The sequence below is a fragment of the Gekko japonicus genome, unplaced genomic scaffold, assembly GCF_001447785.1.
Source record: "Gekko japonicus isolate JY-2015 unplaced genomic scaffold, Gekko_japonicus_V1.1 scaffold154, whole genome shotgun sequence".
Classification (NCBI taxonomy): domain Eukaryota; kingdom Metazoa; phylum Chordata; class Lepidosauria; order Squamata; family Gekkonidae; genus Gekko; species Gekko japonicus.
Window position 1 is genome coordinate 1102563 of NW_015172008.1, and position 20761 is coordinate 1123323.

General features: G+C 42.9%; 1 protein-coding gene across 1 annotated transcript in view; it reads left to right on the forward strand.

The window, feature by feature from the left end:
* The first annotated feature begins 200 nt into the window (after positions 1–200).
* The window catches only part of CASD1 (CAS1 domain containing 1), a 40696-nt gene continuing 20135 nt past the window's right edge, over positions 201–20761 (forward strand). The window contains exons 1-9 of the mRNA XM_015420207.1: positions 201–573; positions 9977–10073; positions 12168–12288; positions 14037–14081; positions 15107–15169; positions 15988–16032; positions 18319–18442; positions 19095–19309; positions 20313–20738. Of these exons, the coding sequence (XP_015275693.1) occupies positions 441–573; positions 9977–10073; positions 12168–12288; positions 14037–14081; positions 15107–15169; positions 15988–16032; positions 18319–18442; positions 19095–19309; positions 20313–20738 (1269 nt within the window). The 5' untranslated portion in view covers positions 201–440. The remainder of the gene's footprint in view (positions 574–9976; positions 10074–12167; positions 12289–14036; positions 14082–15106; positions 15170–15987; positions 16033–18318; positions 18443–19094; positions 19310–20312; positions 20739–20761) is intronic.

The window sequence follows — 20761 nt, forward strand, 5'->3', positions numbered from 1 at the left end:
AGTGGCGGCCGCTCATGTCTGCGGAGAGGCCTGACTCCGGGGTACCGCAGGGGGCGATAGCGGGCCACTGGCAGCGGTGGGAGGGGGACGCGGAGGGCCCCTGTGAGCAACGGCAGCCACCGCAGCCGCCTCAGGAGGAGGCAGAAGAAAAGGCGGGCGCCTCGCTAGATGCCGAGGTGAAGCGGCGACGCTTGAGCGAGAAAGAAGCGGAGGGGGCCACGCTGCTGGGAGAAGGAGAGCCGAGCGAGGCGGCACTAGGCGACGACCCGTCCCCAGCCGCAGGCCTGTCGCCGGGTTCCTCCCCCCCGAGCTGGTGGTGGTGGCGGCGACTGCAGCGGCGGCTCCTCTCCTCTTGGCCCTCGGCGCCGCCGCTGGGGACCCAGAGCTGCCCCTGCGCGCCAGCCCGCTCCATCGCGCACTGTTGTCATGGAGGAGCCAAAATGGCGGCCTTGGCCTACACCCTGGGCAAGCGGGAGATCAACCACTATTTCAGCGTGAGGAGCGCCAAGGCGCTAGCGGTCGGCGCCGTCCTCCTGCTTGCTGCCTGCCACGCCGCTTCCCGCCGGTACCAAGGTGAGGAGGAGGAGGAGCAGCAGCAGCGGGGGAAGTAATGGAAGGGAGCGCGAGGGACCCCCGGGGCCGAGCAGCAGGGGGAGTGAAGCGCCGTAGGCGGCGGCCAAGCCGGCTTCGCTGCCAGGAATAGCTCGCATCCTCCCTGGTCGTGGAGCGAGGCTGCGGCTGTGTCGGCGCACACCGCCTCGGGCCTGGAGGCATGCGGGGGCGGCAGGGACTGTTCTCGGGCTCTGAAGGGCGGCGGGGCGGGGGGACACACCTGCTTTAGGTGTCCGAGGTTGGCCCTGAGGATGGCGTCCCACGGGGGCTGACACCTGCCCCACTTTGCCATCCTCCTGCTGCCCACAGCCCTCCCTCCCTCCAGTCCGTGTCCGCCCCTCTCCTAGCGATTGTCGTCAGTCCCGTAGCAGCCTGTGGGACAGACAGAAGGACCGCTCTGGGGCTACTCGCCAAAGGAGTGCTTTTGTTGTTGTTGTTGCTTTTCCTTTTTGGGGGGCCAATCCCCAGAGCCTTCCAGCAGTGTAGGTGATATCACGTTAGGTGTTAAGGTGATATGTTCTTGTAGCGGATTTAGGGTTCCCTTTTGAAGTAATTCCTGCCCCGAGGTCTGTGCCGGCTAATTAGGACTGTGCAACATAAACAGTTCTAGGTGCGTGGGAGGCAATAAACTGTGTAGTTTGGCACTTTGATAGACCGCAGAGATCTGGTAGGTCGGAAAGAAAGGTGACACTGTGTAGTGATGTTTAAAACACTTAGCTGGAGATCTATAGAAACAGGTTAACTAATTGGGAACTTTGCCTCTCCTGTGTGATTCCCATACTTCTGTGTGTGTGTGTGTGTAATCTCTACCATTATTAAAGTTGACCCATCTCTGAACTTGGTCCTTTGTTGGAGGCAAACATAAGAACAGGTGGGACAGATAAGAACCAGTAGTTGTCGGAACTCTGTACTGTAGTAATGGAAGCAAATCTCTCCATCTGAACCCTGAAAATGGAGCTGGGTTTGTCCCTCCCCTTTATTTGCTGCATTTATATTCTGCCATTCCTCCAAGGACATGGGTTGAGTAGTAGCTTGGCCAAGGCTACCCTGCAGGTTTCTTATTCTTGAGAAGGGCACTGGAACTCGAATTTCCTATATCCACACACCACTCTCCAATCATGATACAACATTAACTTAAAAACAGGTATGATAGGGACTGTATGACCCAGTGGCTTTGAATGCAATAGTCTTGTGCTTATAGGAGCTTTCATGTGTTTTTGGTTTCGTGCAAAACTGGGAATGTGGGAAATGCAAGAAAAGTACTTTACTTTGTTTTGTTTGCGGTCCGTAATTCTCATGCTGTGTGGTTTTAGTAGATACAGGCACATACCACAGCATTGAGATAAGCAGCCTAAGGCTGCATTGTTTTAAAAAACTTTTCCTTATCTTAAATTCTTGTAACTCTACTTCAGTATTCAGTGGAATACAGTGCCCATGACTTTGTAGGAATCTGAGCCAGATGTACTTTTGACTCTTACTAGTGCACAATATATCTCTCTTGTTGTTTACCAAGAAAGCTTCTAAATTGAACAGTAATGATGCAATTCTAAGCTCACTTCTTGGGAAGCAGGACTGCTTTATCCACTGGGCAAAAGTGGTAGTTTCCCAGGATTCACAACCATTATGGGCCTGCTACTAGATACAAGACAGCCAGTGTGGTGTTGTAGCTAAGAGTTTCAGACTAGTATCTGGGAGAACCGAGTTCAAATCCCCACTCGTGCCATGGCAGCTCACTGGGTGACCTTGGGCCAGTCACACACTTTCAGCCTAACCTGATAATAGGATAAAATGGAGGAGAGGAGAACAATGTAAGCTGCTTTGGGTCTCCATTGGGGAGAACAACAAGGTACAGATGAGTTAAATTAATAAAGATATAAGATAGGGCATATAGCATGAAAGCCCCTTCTAAGAATGATGCTAAGGGGTAGTGTGGATTATACATTTCTCAGGTGTTGCCCTGGTAAGGCAGCATCTCAGTACAGAATTTCACCAGGAGGGCAACTGAAGATTTCCTGCAGTGTGTGCCAATGCTGGTGGCCTGGTACAATCTCAATTTTCCCACCAGAGGTACTGTCTTTTCTCTAACCCAGCTTTTCCTTGTGAGAAGTTGTTTCCCATTAATGCAGACTCAAGAAGGAGCTGCTTGTCCTCTTGCTGCTGCAGGCAAACTGTCCTCCTGGATTGACCTTTGGTTTCTTGGAGAGGAGACTCTCCCACACACACTTCTTCTTATTGGAAGTTAAAGCATGCCAGCTGGGGCAGCCTCAGCAGCTGCCACCTTCTAACCCCTCAGGATGGCTGCGGAGGAAAGAGGACTTGCAGGTAGAATGCATGCTCTGTGTCCATCCCATTCCTGGTTCCCAGTTCTTTCCCTCTTCTACCCACCCAATTTGTTACCACCTCTGCTTATTCTATAGGGGCTGCGGTGGCTCAGTGGTTAAGATGATGAACTGCAGACGGAAGGTCAGTAGTTTGGCAGTTTGAGACCTGAGTGCCGCATGATGGAGTGAACTCCCGTCTGTGGTCCCAGCTCCTGCCAACCTAGCAGTTCGAAAGCAAGAAATTGCAAGTAGATAAATAGGTACTGCTTCGGCGGGAAGGTAACAGCATTCCGTATGCCTCAGCATCTAGTCATGACGGCCACATGACCACGGAGACATCTTCAGACAGCTTTGAAACAGAGATGAGCACCACCGCCTAGATTCAGATTCGACTGGCTTTCAAGCAAGGGAAACCTTTACTGCTTATTCCTCTTTCTCCTTTGTGCCACTACGGCTTTTGCCTCCTCCCCTTCTGTGTCTTAATTTATTTTATTTATACCCCGCCTTCCCCGGCGAAGCAGGCTCAGGGCGGCTGATCTCTGTGGCTGATGCTGCCACATGCTGCTGCATTGTTTATTGGAGTTGCTAGGCAACCCCCAAAATGGTAGCTCAGATTTTGTGATGTAGCATCCTGAGATCTTTTTTCCTTTAACATAGAGTGGGGTGGGGGTTAAACCCCCTTAACCTTTTTAACTTCTTAGATTGTCTGCAAATCTTGGAAGGTTAATAGAGAAATCCCACCCCCATCTGTATATAGCCACATTGCACGTATTTTTTGGTCCATACTATAGGGCCACATTCAGAATTTGATGTAAAGATAATTTCCAGGCATATCATAGTAAAGACATTTTCAAGCATATCACTTGTTTCAGTTAAACTAATTTTGTCTACAAGGTATACAAAGTTAATACACTACTGTGTAGTGTTTTCAGTGTAGTATCATTTAACTCAGTATCCAGATAAACTGCTAGTCCTGTTATGCAACTGTTTCTGCCCAAATAACACAATTTCTTTTCTTTACTACGGAATTTGTGTTTTGTTTTATCAACTTTTTTCCTACTTGTCATCTAGTTTGAATTTACTTGAAAAATAAAGGTATAAGGTACCTTAATTCCTCCGTTTTTATTTATTAATGTTTCTCTTCTTTACTCTCAGACTAAGCCTAGCAGCTGCTGTCACTATTATGACATAGAAATTGGCACTCCAATACCTACATTGTATCCAATAAACACAGAAGAGAAACAGAACAATCCAGCTGTAGCCCACCTGCCTCCTCAGACCTCTTTAACCTTTCCCCACTGTACTTATTTGCTCGTGCAGTGCTTACACAGCAGTAGGTGAATGGTGTCACTGTAAGAGGATGTCTTCCTGAATGCTACAGCTGTTCGTTTTTCTACCTTCCTTTGTCTCCCTCTCTTGAGAGCCAGTTTGGTGTAGTGGTTAGGAGCGCAGACTCTAATCTGGGAGAACCTGGTTTGATTGCCCACTCCTCCACATGCAACTGCTGGTGTGACCTTGGGTCAGTCACAAGTTTTTTCAGAGCTGTTCTCTCAAGAGCAGTCCTTGAAAAAGCTCTCTCAGCCCCACCTACCTCACAGGGTGGCTGTTGTGGGGAGGGGAAGAGAAAGGAGATTGTAAGCCGCTCTGAGACTCCTTTGGGTAGTGAAAGGCGGGGTCTAAATCCAATCTCCTCTTCCTCTTCCTTTCTCGTTCCCCATATTTTGATGCTTTCCTATAGAGTTAGAGTTTCTCCATGACAGATGCATAGCTGTACCAATGGTTGGCTGGCTCCTTGCTCTGGAGCCAGCAAATGAGAGACTCCTTTGTGTCTTTATTGGGAATCCTTCATGGGCGCATGTGCCTTGCTGCTTCTGTACTTTCTAAATCTATTAGTGTCCGGAGCAGGGCTGTATGTTAGAGGTTTCTTGTGAAAGCATGAAGTCAATCCTGTGTGTATATTGCATGCCAAATATTTAATGAAGGATTTAAAATCAGAAAGTGTGCATCAGTAGGGGTCAACTGGAGACCACAGTGCTGCTTTGGGAAACTTGGGTGTTTATGGGATGTAATATTGCTGCAGTAGTTTGTGTAAAAAAGGTAATGTCAATCACCTTTACATGCAAATAAACGTTATCAGTGGTGTTTGGAAATATGTTAAAGATTTACTTAGAATAAAAATAACTGAGGAAATAGTATTGAAAACTTTCATGTCACTGTAACTCTTCTTTTCTGCTGTCATTAAATCAGGGACAACTTGACACATGGCCCAGCGTCTTCCTCATTCTGATGGACCCCACACTGCACCATACTGGGAGTGTGAGAAGTGGTGTTCTTATTTGTCAAGCACCTCTGTTTTCCCAACAGGAAAAAAAAATGCCTGCAAATTAAAAAGCAGTGTGACTATCTCCCAGCTCAATCTCTTATTTTGCAAATGTTCCTCCTAATTAATTTCTTGAGGCTATGGGACAGGGAGCAAAGAGGGCTCTCCCTGGCCAAGTTACGAGGCTGCTGGTGGTGCTCTGTCAGGGAGGATCTGTCTGTGGGAATCCAAGCCAGAGAGAATCCCTGCCCTAGAGAGTATCTCTCTAAACATAAACAACTGATTGAGCAGACTTGTATAATCACCAGATAATACTTCACCCTTTTGCTTGCTAACACATCACTTTTTATTGGAACTTATGATTAAATGGAATTGTTGAAGCTTATTTTCACATGGAGACAAACCTGAGTAATTGATAGATGATAATAGGTTATATCTTTAAACACAGATCATAAAATGCTGTGGAAACCACTGACGGTCTAATTGTCCATTATCTCTCAGTGCTTGTAATGGACTCCTGGTTTTGTTTAACTGTTTATATCCCACTTTGGGAATTAAAAGTGACTTGCAACATCATTCTTCCCTCTTCCATTTTATCCTCACTACAGGGGCTGAAGGAATTGTTCCTCTCAAGGAAACTCTGAAGGAAGATTTTGGTAGTGGGATGGGGTTTCTGAATTGTTCCCCCCCCCACACACACACACAGTTGCATGTCTCCTGTTAATATACTAATAGCCATGATGCCCCCTCTGCACATCGGGGGCACTTGGGGGGCAAAGATATTTTCCTGCACACTTGGGGCAATCCCCAGGTATGCAGAAAAATCTGAAAAGTTAAAAAAAAAACTATACGGGGGATACTTAAATCCCCCCAAAAGTAAAAAAGCATTCCCTGCGCATGTGCAGGGAACGCACTGGAAACGGTGCCTCGCAGCCGTTGCCGGGGGGGAAGACTTGACGGGACCAGCGGCTGGGAGCTGCTTGGGCCTCGCTGCCGGTGTTGGGCAAGCTTGGCGGGCCCGGTGGCTGGGAGCCGCTCGGGCCTCACTGCCGTTGCCAGGGAGGAGGGAAGCTTGGTGGACCCGGTGGCTGGGAGCCAATCGGGCCTCGCCACCAGTGCCGTGGGGGAGGGAAGCTTGGCGGGCCTGGCGGCTGGGAGCTGCTCAGGCCTCGCCGCCAGTGCTGGGGGGGGGAGCTTACCTGTGGCCACTTCCTCCTCAGCCCTAATACTCCCCCCCCCGCAAGTATCATGGCTCCCTCTTCTTGTATTGTTCTAATTCTGTAAGCGTTCTCTAGTATTGTAGAACATTATTTTACTTGAAAAAGACAACACTGTTCAGTGGTTCTGGGTTATACATTTACCAGTTTTCAATCTGTAGTTTGAGCATGTTCTTTAAAATTAAACTTCAGTCTGTCACATTTTAAGTGGGAAGAGTTCCTTGGTCGTGCTTTATGAATAGTGGGTGAGCACTAAGGACTGGCCTTTTCTGTCGTGTCACTGCTGTACAGACAATTTTGAATTTTCTCTCTACTGAAAACACATCTATTACTGAAGCAACAGTGTTAGGTAAAACTTCTTTATTTTCCTAAGCATATAATGAGATCTCTTCCTATATGATTTAATCTATGTTTGTCACACACACACACCCCTTTTAAGCTATAGTCTGCCTATTGCAGTGTGTGTTATGATTCGGATACTGTTTTCAATGTTATTCTAAACTGCCTTGAGTACTTTACTAAACAGTGTGGGGTATAGATGTTTAAAATAAATGGGTGGGAGATGTTCCATGTATGTTCTGCTGATGCCCTTTATATAAGACCCTCCTGTGGTCGGGACCCAGACCTAACAGTCCCTTTTCCAGTCCCTGCTTGTATGAGCTGCATCCTTATCAAGCCTCTCCTGCCTTACAGCTAAATGGATCCTATGCCTTGCCTGTACTTTTCAGTTGGGTTAGAAGCTAGCCAGGAACTGTATAACCATACTGAAATAATTGGAAGTGCTTGCGTTTCGTGTAGTTGCTAGGCAAATGTCCCTGTTCATGTTGTGGAGGTTGCTTCTCTCAGGTCTTATACTGCACAGCAGAACAGAGATGATGTCGCTGCCTCTTATAGTTAGCATTGCCTGCAGGTCACCTTCTTGACATTGTTGCACCTAAATGAACATCCAAATATTTCTGTCGCTGCAGTTTCGTCTTTATAGCATGTCATACCAGTGTATTCTAGTGATGAAACTGTATGATGATAATAGGGTTGGGCAGCTCAAAAAAAGATTTGATCAATAGGCTGGTCAAAGACTGTCAAAAATTATCACAACAGAAATAGACTTAAATCATCAACAGGTTTAACCATTATAGTAACAAAAATATTGTTTCATAATAAAAGAATTTCATTAGTTAATTTTTTAAAAAATTAACTTTCACTGTAAAGGTAAAGGTTCCCTTGCTCGAAAGCCAGTCGAGTCCGACTCTAGGGTTGCGGTGCTCATCTCCGTTTCAAAGCCGAAGAGCCACACTGTCCGAAGATGTTTCCGTGGTCATGTGGCCGGCATGACTAAACACCAAGGCGCACGGAACGCTGTTACCTTCCCACTGAAGGGGTCCCTATTTATCTACTTGCAATTTCTTGCTTTCAAACTGCTAGGTTGGCAGGAGCTGGAACTAGAGATGGGAGCTCACTCCGTCATGCGGCACACTCTGGTCTCGAACTGCTGATATGAAAAAGAAGTCCTTTGGTTTTTATTTTAGTATACCATGGCCAGCCTACAGTTACAAGTTTAAAAAAATAAAACTGATAAAGCAAACTGTTAACAGAGAGAGTATTCATCAGTTCTTGCAGCAAGCAGAGCAGGGTTATGAATAGTTCCCATGATCGCTTGTGTATCCTGTTCCTGTGTGGATATTCCTGTAGCTATAGAAGAAGAAGAAGAGATTGGATTTATAGTCCGCCCTTGACTCGGAGTCTCAGAGCTGCTTACAATCTCCTTTCTCTTCCCCTCCCCACAACAGACACCCTCTGAGGTAGCTGGGGCTGAGAGAGCTCTTTTGAGAGAACAACTCAGAGAACTTGTGACTGACCCAAGGTCACACCAACAGCTGCATGTGAAGGAGTGGGGAATCAAACCTGGTTCTCCTAGATTAGAGTCCACACTCTCAACCAGTGCACCAAGCAGGCATCCTGTAATACAACAGTGGCTGTGCTTCTGGGTTTGTCCTTGACTATTGCCATAACTCCTGCCTGATAGATTTGTAGGTGCCATGGCCGGCTGATACTCCCAACCTAGGGCCCTTTGGGTTCAACCTTCATAGGAGCAGACAGACAAACAAAAGGGGGCAAGGAAGTTGCAAGTGTAGCTGAATACTCCTTAATGATCAGAAAAGTTATTAAAGAATTGACACCTTTAGAAGAAGTTATTGATTATAATGATACAGGGCACTTTCACACATGCTGAATAATGCACTTTCAATCCACTTTTGATGCACTTGAGTGATTGTTTGCAATTGGATTTTACCATTTTATACAGTAATATTCAGTTGCAAGGCACGTCTAGAGTAGACTGAAAGCACATCATGCAGTGTGTGTGTGAAAGCCCCCGTACTCAAAAATTTAGCAACAAAGGGTACAGTTACAAGCGTTCCATATTCAGACATTGGCAGAAAGTCACTGCTCTATACAGCACTCGTCCAAGCGTGAGTCTCAGGTGTGTCTTGTTCTGGTTAAATAAGTAAACTGTACTTCCTCCTACATGCAGGATGTGTGTTACCAGGAACCACCTTGATAGGACAGATTTATATTTGCCTTACATAATTTAACAAGGCGTTTCTACATTTTTACGACACCACTTTATCTAAATTCCTGGAAACAGATTAAGAGGTTCCCCCCCCCTCAGACAGTCAGTTCTGCTGAAACATTTCTTGGGTTCTATTTTGCTATAGCCCTTTGCTTTTGTTTGTGCATTGTTTTTTCCATTATTCCTAACCTTAGTATTAATATTGCAAGGTGATATTATTTGGAATCACTCTGTATATCACAGTTAAATACAGTAACACCACACTGCCCTTGCTAACCAATGTCACCACAGTAAAATTTAAGAGAAGATGCCCCTAATATTGACATTCCTGCCTTAATGGAATATTTGGGGATACAATTTACAGTGTTTGACCAATCAATTGACCAGCATGCCAACTGTAGATAAGCATATATGCAAGTAAATAAAACACATAACATAGTGTGTTTTAAGAGTTCTTACACAACTTGTTTTTACAAGGACAGAAGTTCTAGATATATATGCCAGAGTAGCAGTGTGTGTAGTAAACTATAAAGCATGAATAGAAAATAAGAGAGATCTCTTTTATATCTTATGAGGGTTCCATTGCTGTACCTTCAGTAGAACTGGATTGAGTCCTACCAGTTCAAAGAAACACAGTTGAAACTGTTCTCACAAGCAGTTCAGCAAAAACATTTGCTGCCCTTATTTCTTTATAACAATACCTATAAGAAAGATGATTATTTTAGGCCACAAATACTTCAGTACTTTCTGTGTTAACTATAGGAATGATAGTAGTGATACTGGGAATAATATGCATCAATTTTTGCATTGAATCCCGGTAACAGATATTACAGTTGGGTTGCAAACACGGGTGCTGACTGAGAAGCAGTGGAATTCTAGTTTGTGTTTTAATGCAGAATTCAAGTATCAAACCTCTTTTCTTTTCTTTTTTTAAAAGGAGATGATTCTTGTGAGTACCTTCTTTCCAGTGGGAGATTTCTTGGGGAGAAGCTATGGCAGCCTCACAGCTGTATGATGCATAAATATAAATCTGGGTAAGGTGTCAATGCTGTAAATATTGTAAATGCACACTTATACATTTATATCTTTAGATTCTTTTACTGTTAAGTTCAGGTGGCACAGTGTAGTGGAACATCGTAGGATGCATTAACAGAAGCATTGTGTCCAGATCAAGGGAGGTGGTAGTTCCGCTCTATTCTGCTATGGTCAGGCCCCACCTGGAGTCCTGTGTCCAGTTTTGGGCACCACTTTTTAGGAAGGATGTTGACAAGCTCAAGCGTGTCCAGAAGAGGGCAACCAGGATGGTGAGCGGGTTGGAAACCAAGTCTTATGAGGAAAGGCTGAAAGAGTTGGGTATGTTTAGCCTGGGAAAGAGAAGGCTTAGAGGGGACATGATTGCAGTCTTCAAGTATTTGAAGGGCTGTCATGTAGAATATGGAGCAGATCTATTCTCTCTTGCTCTGGATTGCAAGACTAGATCTAATGGGTGGAAATTACAAGGGAGTCGTTACCAGCTAAATATCAGGAGAAACTTCCTAACTAAGAGTGGCTGAGCAGTGGAACAGTCTGCCTCGGGAGGTGGTGGATGCTCCTTCGCTGGACGTTTTAAAGCAGAGGCTGGATGACCATCTTTCGGGTATGTTGTAAGTATGTAGGGCTAACTTTCAGTATACTCCTGCAGAGTGCAGGGGGTTGGACTAGATGACCTGCAAGGTACCTTCCAACTCTAACGTTCTATGATTCTATATTTGTGCTTCTTGGGCATGGTACTCCAAAGTCTGATAGTGGTTTTTCTAGTTATTGGTAGGGGGGTGGAACGTGCCATCAAGTTGCTGCTGACTTATGGCAGCCCCCACAGGGTTTTAAGGCAAAGAGACATTCAGAGGTGTTTTGCCCTTGCCTGCCTCTGCATCACGAGCCGGGACCTCCTAGGCAGTCTCCCATCCAAATACCAATCAGGGCTGACCTTACTAAGCTTCCAAGATCTGATGAGATTAGGCTAGCCTGAGCTATATCCAGGTCAGGGCTTTCTAGTTATTACTAGATGTAAAATAATTAGTAATGATAGAAAATCTGTACATTGCTTAATATGAAGAACGGGGTCATTTAATTTCTGGCCATACAGGTGACACACATAACTTCAACCTGATGTTTAAGGTGGTCTTGGAAAGCAAGGATCAGGCTGAACTCACTCACTTGGATGTTCCTTCCTTGGCCATGTCTTATTAAAATGGCAGTGCTACATGTGGCAGCCATTGGTGTTGGTGATTATGCTCTTTTTCTCTGCTTGCTTTAATGTTGTAAAAGAGAAAGCAAGAGGCCAAAGAGCCACCATAGGAACAGAAACTGTCCCTCTGTTAACCTTGTTGATGAGCTTTATTAGGAGAAGCTTGATATTACATAAAAAGGAAACAGATTGTCACTGCAGATAAAGTTGGTCTGCCTATTATAGTGTCACTGTGAGGGATGGATATAGTAGTGGGCCTTCCATCTTACTTGTGCCCCTGCTTTAGTTCAGGTATTAAGAGGCTGTGTTGATTTGACCTGGATAGGAGGTCCAACACAGGCTTTAATATTTCCGTTCCCTGGGTGATTATATAATAGCTTTCATATGTGTTCGTTAATTTACTGTAAAATAAAGGACTGTATGAGAAATATTCGAATGTAACAGTTAATAAAAAGTATGTATGTGAAACACTCTTAAACACAGCTTCCATTTTAATTTGGATTGTCAAGGTTTGTAGAGAGGGATTGGTATGTTTTGATTGCATTTAATTTTTAGATGTTCAGAGTTTTAGAAAAAGGGAAGCATTGTGTCATTGAAACCCTCATATGCCACTGGAACTTGTGTTAGCACAGCTGCTCACTGACTGGCACAATCCTGATGAGCCCCATTGTTTTCTGTAGTACTTCAGAGTAAATAATTGTAGGGTCATGGCTTTGAGAAGAATCTGTTCTATAAACCACATTGATATTCATGGAATACGCACAACTTTACACTCTTCCTTCTGGTTGAATTCTGTATTTGTGTGAAGAATATTCTATATTGCATTCCTGGGTTGTTGTTTTTTGTAAATTACTCTTTTGTCATATTTATAGCAAATTAATATTAATGTTTGCTTTCACAGTGAAGCAAAAGACTGCCTTGCAGACAAACACATAACGTTTATAGGTGACTCTAGAATTCGTCAGCTGTTTTACTCCTTTGTAAAACTCATAAATCCCCAAATTAAGGAGGAGGGAAACAAGGTATGATTTCAGAAATTTTACATTTAATGTTATTTATATAATTAATATGGGGAAGTTGACTTTAAAGACTGTAATGTAAAGAATAATGTAGGAGACGTAATGAGTGGGTTAATTTCAAATAGAGGAGTAATGAAAATGGCATTGTAGAGACAAGAACAAGCAGCTGAGGAGGAAGATAGTGGGAACCTGAAGGAAGCAGCTGGGAATTCATAATTAAAATTTGGTGATTTGAGTGCAGCTGGACCACCTGTCTCCCTGCTCCTCAGCCATGATGTCATGTTTGGCCCACTTCGTTCACACAGACATCCTAAATTGAGTTACACCCTTCTAAGCCCATTTACTTTATTGGAGTTGGGAAGTTCTAATCCTGTTTAGGATGGTACTGTCAGTCAAAGCTTACAGTTCATGAATGTGAAATCATCTTTGGGTATAGTTGAGATCTGAGCCAACCTGGAAGTGGACAAGGAAACAAGAAGCTCTGGGCACTGGGGGAGGGGGCTATGGTCGGGACAGTGCTGCAGATGCCAGTATAGCAGAAAGACCGCTTTGGAAAGATGGAGGAGGATGAAGCCATATCGGGGGAGCAAGCCTATACTATGGCTTTTCCTCCAGATAGGGAGAAAAATCCTGTGGCATGTTCCAGTGCTGTACTGAAGGAAATGATGGAATGTGCTCCCTGAAAGGCCGACAGGATTGTGTGATCAAGCAAGACCTTGAATGTAGGAATTGGGCAGCACTAGCTGCCATTTAATTGAAAGGGCTATGCATTTAGCTGAGAATAATTAGAACAGAATGCCTTAAGTTGTATGAAATTAATTTGAGTTGGTCATCCTGGAGCAGGATATGGCACAAAGTAGACAGATCCAATTCACAGGTGAACATGCAACCAACAACATGAAATGCAGATGGCTTTTATGGCAGAAAGTATTGGAAATTCTAGGCATGTTTTTCACTGGATCATAAATTGATTATTTCATGCCCAGTTTTTGAAGTACTTGTACATAATTTACATAATCGTGGTGGACAAAAAGTTATTGGTAGAAAAAAGTCTTGCTTCAGTACCTTAAATGTTTCAGAACCTTTTACGTACGACAGTATCAATGAAAACCTGAGAGAGGCTTTGAAGAAATAATGTTATGATTGCTGAGGCCTGTATATACACACTTCCTTCTTGCTTCCAGACTTTTCATCTGCAACTATGACAAGCTACAATTTGCTTTTTTGTATGTAGAGGTTGATATTTTCTAACAGGAACTCATAAGTGGCTTAGGCTTCATAAGGTGGCTTCATATTATCAGTTCATTAGACTAGAAGTGTATATAAGAATGGTTTGGGTTGAATCCCAGAGGTTCCATTCCACTAATAGTGGCGCTTTCCTCTAGTGCAAAGGAGCTTTCTTCTGATGGAATAGAATTCGTCCACCTGAGCAAGGTTACACAGTTAGTTCTTCGATATTTTCTCTCAAATAGTTGGGGATTGAATCCAGGACAGATAGTGCAGTCTTCTGCAAGTTTCCTGGGAGTACAACCCATTGAATACAGAAGGTCTTACTTTGGAAATACTGCATAGTTAATGTAAGTTACCAAAGCCAGCTGTTATGTGGGGTTGAAGCTTTCATCACAAATATTTGTATTCCAGAATTTGTGCTGATCATTGATGTACAAAGCTTCTGTGAGACCTTTTAAAAATACAGTTTGCATACATTCATGGATATTTGAAAATTATATATATATATTTTATTTTGATAGCATGGAAACATTCCTTTTGAAGATAAATCTTCATCCCTCAAAGTGGTAAGCATATTTGGTTGTCCCTTAAACTATAATGGAAGAGAAGGAAGGCATATTATTTGAAACAGTACTTGATAGCTACAAAGCCCAGTATGGTCTTACTTTAGTTTCTTTGAGTTATACTGCCCCAGCGGTATCCTCCTAGATATGAGGAGGGTTATGTGGGTAAATGCTTTGAAATTTGAAAGTACTAAGTGTTTCAGAAATGAGAAGTCTTTGGTCAATATAATATTTTCTAACACTGAAAGCATCTAAGAATTGAGATATCTGGTACCAGTAACACTCCACTAAATGTTTCAGTTCAGATTTCTTGTGGCTATATATAAGTCACAGCTGATTTATGGCAACCCTGTAGAGTTTTCAAGGCAATAGATTTTCAGAGGTTGTTTGCCATTGCCTGCCTCTGCATAGGAGGCCTAGACATCTTTGGTAGTCTCTCATCCCTGCTTAGCATCTGAGATCTGTCAAGATCAGGCTAGCCTGAGCTATCCAGGTTAGGGCAAATCTTTCAGTTAAGTTTTCTTGTTGATAATACAAACTCTAAGTTACAGGCAGGTACCTTTTATGATTGTGCTTAGAAACGTTAATGTTACACCAGTGTTCTCTGTAGCAAGCTTGTAAAATTTGGAAATAAAATGTGCGTCTGGGAACTCTTAATCTTGATTTTTTTTCAGGCACATGTGCTTGTATTATTTACTTCCACACTTCACGTGTGGGCTGCACAGAACACCAGTCTAACACTTCTGTTTTCCCCAACTGAATAAAAGAACACCAGCTTACAAGTTACAAGTTATATTGCTGCATAGGGTCAAATGTATTTCAGGAGTATCTCTGCTGAATGTTGTGTTTAAAGCAGCCTGCAGATGCTTTGCTGTCAGAGTTCTTCACTGTAGCAAGGAAATAACGTAAGCCAGGGTTCATGGACCATATAATATATTTGGAATAAGGAGAAAGCAGACAACTTATGAAATGTGGCTTCTAGATTCCTTATGCTTGTTAATGAATCTTTCCCTTTTCTCCCACCCCAGGATTTTCTATGGTATCCGGAAGTCAATGGCTCCATGAAGCAACGGATCAAGTCATGGACTGAGGTTAGCTGATACTGGAACACAATTTATGGGATATAGATCAGCATACCCAGGAGGGGTGCTTATAGCATTTCAGGTCATGAAGTTGTGTTTTGAATAGGCTACAGTCTGGCCGATAGTTGAGCAGTGGATTTTAAATGAACAAAGACTCTTGTCATGTTATCTGGGAAATTTGCACAGTGGATGATCCTTGTGCTTGCACACAGTGCTCTCCTTCATAGGAGAGAAGTTGAAGGCTCACTTTGCAAAGGGGATTACTGTTTATAAACTGAGTCACAGACATTTGGGTTGCTGCGTGGATGAAATGAAACACAAAGCAATGGGACAATGAAAATTAGGCGGTGCTCATTTATTCAATTTTAACTGATACCCCAGATTTTACTAAGTGGGATCCATAACAGATCTCTGTAACCATGATATCATGTAGAGTTACAAGTATGTAAATAACTACTTAAAATCCTGTAAAATTAAATATTCTAAGAAACAGATGTTTGCCATACTCTGACAGAGGGCACAATCCAGGGAAATGAATCCCACTGAAATCTGTAGAACTTCAGTGCTCAGCAAATAAATCACATTAATTTCAGTGGGATTTAGGCCCAGATAAATTTCTCTGGACTAAGCTCTGTATTCTAGTTCTTCAGTGGCTGCTTTTGCTATTGTGTAAAGTTGACTCATACCTTTTACACTTCTGATTAGTTCCAAAGCAACATTAGACTATATCTGAGATGATATTTACATGTAGGCAATTTTGCCTGAATACTTAATTACGACAGCTTACATTAGTGATGAAGATTAACCTCCTTTTCACTGTGTTGTAGGGGTCCTCTCCAAAGCCTCACATAATCATAGCAGGAGCTGCTACGGTAAGCTGTTCATAAAGCAGTTGTTTATAAGTCCAAGTGAACATTAGGACTGCTGTTTCCTATTTTGAGTCTTTTAGTATCACATATGATCTTCCATTTCTCCTGGAAAGACCACTTCCTCCCATATTGGCCAGCCTGCCAGTTAAGAACTGCCTCACAAGCCCTACTCTCTGTGCCCCTGTCCTCAGAGGCAGGTAGCAAACAGGCACCTTGCTTATCCTTGAAGCTCATCTGGTGCCAGTTTTTCTTTCTCTTTCTCTTAGGTGCCAGGTCAAAACATTTCTACTCACTCGTGGTTTTTAATTAAGGAGTTGATTTTTTAACACTATATTAGTCTGGAAACTATTTTTTCTGTCAGTAGTCTTTTTATGGTCTATATTTTTAAACTGGCCTGGGCTGGAACTTTTTTTTGTATTTTTGCATTTGTGTGTGTGCGCACGCCTGTGTATAGGAATATGGATTCCTATGGGCCTCATGTCTCCCTTAGAATGTCTTTAGAATGTCTGTAGGCTTCATGTTTCCCTCCCCTTGGGATGTACCCCCTGTTGTTCTGACTTCCTATGTAAGCCAGGTGGCTGACCATTTGCTCAAATTGCCCCCATAAACCAAATGTCTCTGCTGAAGCATGGCAGAGACGCACGTAGCCTCCTGGATGGGAGGGGGTCAGGGGATCATCTTACTGCAGAGGATGGTCCCTGGACCCAACCTATCCCCACCCATTTACCATGACAACCCCAAATTTGGAAAGTACCTGTCTCATTGTGGTTGGCTACTGGCCAGGGCCGGTCATAATGAGATTGGGGTTCAAATTGGCTAACCCTTAGAGAGGAGCTCACTTTTCTCTGGCTCTCTCTCTCTGTTCTTGGATGTACCCTGAAATGCTGTGTCTCTGTCATGTGCTCTTTGGGAGACAAAGGATTCTTTGGTGCAGCTGAGCACATGGCTGGAACCTTGGACAAAGATGGGACCTAGTTGGACTTTATTACAATGGACTGTCTTGGACTATGGATTCCTGAAGTTGGTAACTATGCAGATCTCTAATGTTTAGTGAGGGCCAAGGGCCATAGGTTTTTCTTGTTTTAAAGTCTTTCTAGTTCTGATTGCAAGTCTCTGATAAATAAACTCTATTCTGTTTATAACTGGTGTCTGATTGAGGAAGGGACTATAGTTGAAAGGTTCTGGTGGCTGTGTCTGTAAATCCAGAGAGACTACCTCTCCTGGGTTCTTGTGTAATTTATCGTTTCAGTCAATGAGTCTTTCTCTTCTGTCAGTAGTTTTTTTATGGTCTATGTTTTTAAACTGGCCTGGGCTGGAACTTTTTTTGGTATTTTTGCATTTGTGTGTGTGCGCACGCCTGTGCCTGGGACTTCCGGCGATTCCTACTGGGGCATGGAGGATGTTCAGAGAAGTGGCTTCAAAGCCTGCCTCTGCCTCCCAATCCTGGTATTCTCTAGAGGTCTCCCATCCAAATACTTGCCAGGGTTGGCCCTGCTTAGCTTCTGAGAGCTGACAAGATCGGGCTTGCTTGGCCTATCCAGGTCATGACTTAATGCTGGATTTTAATTAGTATTTTAAATGCTTTGTTTTTATTACTTATACTTTATAAGCCACCTTGGGCAAGTTCCTGCAGAGTAGGCATAATTTTTTTCTGAATAAATAATTTTACTCTTTCTTCATGAACTGTCCTTTTGTGTTCATTGCCACATCCCATATGCTGCCAGCCAGTGCCTCTCTGCTCATTTTTTCATTGCTGCTGCTGTTCCTGATCTTACAACACTATTTTATTCATCCCAGCAGACATTACAGGCTTGAGGCACCTTCTTTGTTCCTACCACCTTCTTGTGGAATGAGAATTACATGGCCTGATCTGTAGAAGAGCTGACATAGCTTGTTACCATCTAGTATATGAAGGAATCTGCTTTAAGTCTTATATGTCTCTGTTTTAGGCAATTACTAAGTATCACATCCATTAAGCTAAAGCAGTTCTTAAATACTTCTGCTCTGATGATGATGGTAATAATAAAAGTCTTGTCAAGTTGCAACTGATTTGTGGTAGCCCTGTGAAGTTCCACTTCTGTGGCGTTTTCAAGAGAAGAGTAGAGATGGGTTGCCCTTGCCTTCCTCTGCACAGCAACCCCAGTCTTCCTTGGTGGTTTTCCATCCAAGTACTGATCTTGGCCCACCCTGCTTAGCTTCCAAGCTCTGACAAATTTAGGCTATTTAGAGTGTTCCGATTATATTTCCCATAAATTCATGTGCTGAATATTTATTTTTGTACCCCTTTAGTGGTCCATCAAAATTCATAATGGAAGCAATGAAGCCCTCACGCAGTATAAAATCAATATCACATCGATTGCGCCTCTTCTGGAGAAACTGGCAAAAAGCAGTGATGTCTACTGGGTCTTACAAGGTAAAATGAATGACGTGGCACAACTTTTAAGCTTTCTAGTAAATTAAATTTTATTTATTTATTTATTTGTTCGATTTATATCCCGCCCTCCCTGCCAAAATGATTGTGGATAGTTTTGTATGTAATACTTGTATCATCTGATTTGAGTGTTCAGATCAGGCTTTTCCTAGGATCTATCCTGGGAGCAGCTGCTGAAGTTGGCACGTCATCCTAGCTGGAGTGACTGATTAGTGTTCCACTTTGGGGTTTATTTAAGGGAAAGTATGTTCCTTGTTAAAGAGGAATTTGCTTGCCCATGACATCAGTGAACAGATGCTGCACAGGATGTTGCCCACAAACTTGTGGCTGGACTGAAGCAAGCTTCTGGTTTGAAAAGACTTCATGCAGAATTTTCAAGAAGGACTCTGTAGCCATTCCCTTCTCAGCAGATCTTCTCATTAGTAAACACCCTCAAGTGCAGCAGGCTAGAGTGCCTACTCCATGAGCATATCTGGACTAGACAGTTTCTCTGTACTTCTCCTAGCAGGAACTTAGTTGTACCAGATATGGGCTTGTGAGCTCATTCCAGGGAATCACTGTGAATGAGAGCACTATAGACTGAGTACTCATTTATTGTTTTGCTTTAAAAAATCTACTACTCATTTCAATTCAGATCCAGTCTATGAAGATATGTTGAGTGAAAGCAGGAAAATGATCACTAATGAGAAAATAGATGCCTACAATGAAGCAGCAGTCAGCATTCTAAACAGCAGTTCAAAAAATTCGAAGGCCAGAGTGAAAGTATTCAGTGCGTCTAGGCTGATAGCAGAAGAAACCATAATGCAGTCCTTAGATGGTTTACATCTTCCTGAATCAAGCAGGGAAATGGTGAGTAATCACTTTGTAAACACAACCTTTAGGATTAATTACTAGATATTAATGTTAACATCTAAAACAGAAAATGGCCAATAACACAAATTTTGTTAATATTTATTAAAATTATCTTAAACATTACACTCAAGTGTATCGTACAAAATTCTTCACAAGCTATATTTTGCAAAACATTTTTATCCAACATAAATAATTTGCAATGCCTAGTAACTAATGAGATACAGGAAAATTTGAATTATAGGGTTTCTTGGTTTAATTGGTTTGATAATTTTTTTCTGGATAAATGGGTCTCAGATCCTCCCTGTTGTCTCCTCAGACATTCCACCTTCTCCAGGTGTTTGAGAGTGGACTATTGTAACACAGTAGTCAGGAACATGAAATGAAAGACCCTGGCTTTCTCTCTGTTTCCACTCCCACATCTGTAATATGGGGGCAAATAATTCTTATATGGTTACATGGATCGCTAAAATGATAGATGCAAAATTTAATCATTTAGGGGAAGTTTTACATGTTTATGTCTGAGTAGGAAGAATTCCAGAGTTGGCACACTGGCTGCAATTGTAAGGACACTTTCCTGGAAGTAAGCCCCATTGAATACCATGGGCTTACCTCTAAGTAGACTTGCTTAGCTTTGCTATATATTCCCTTTCTGAAAAGACTTTGAGAGAAGGCCAAACGAAGCTCTTGGAAGAACTGTGCAGAAATGTTTTCCTCAACAGTGAGCATTAGTTATTATCCTGAAAACTAAGAGGAGAAAATTAAAGGTTGTTTCTTGCTGCCCTTCTTTCCCAGGTTCCATTGTTTGTATTATACTGTTTGTCCATGGGTTGGTCTCTCAGTAAGATGTTTAAATCAAATTTTCCAATAAAAACCACTTACATTTCTTTTGGTATTTTTTAAAAAAACCATTATGCTTATTTTAATTCCACCTGGGATCCACATAGTATGATGTGCTTAAGTCTAAAATCCCAGTGACCGAGTTATCTTTTCCCATGGACAGAGTGCAATGATTCTCATGAACGTGTACTGCAACAAGGTTATGAAGCCCATTGATGGTTCCTGTTGCCAGCCTCGACCTCCCATCACTTTGATACAGAAGCTGGCTTTTTGCTTTTTCGGTGCATCTGCAGTTGGATATTTGATTTTGGTCCTTATTCGTCGTAATGATCATCGGAAGAATAAGCCATGCACTGATATGGAAAGTGGAGAAGAGAAGAAACCTACAACGAATACTTCAGCCGTTTCTACACTAGAGACACTTTTGCTGTGCTTGTGCAAGCTTGGCTTGATTATGGCCTACTTCTACCTGTGCGACAGAGCAAATCTGTTCATGAAAGAAAACAAGTTCTACACTCACTCATCCTTCTTCATACCAATCATTTACATACTGGTGTTAGGGGTGTTTTATACTGAAAACACTAAAGAGGTAAGCCTATCTTTCCTTGACTT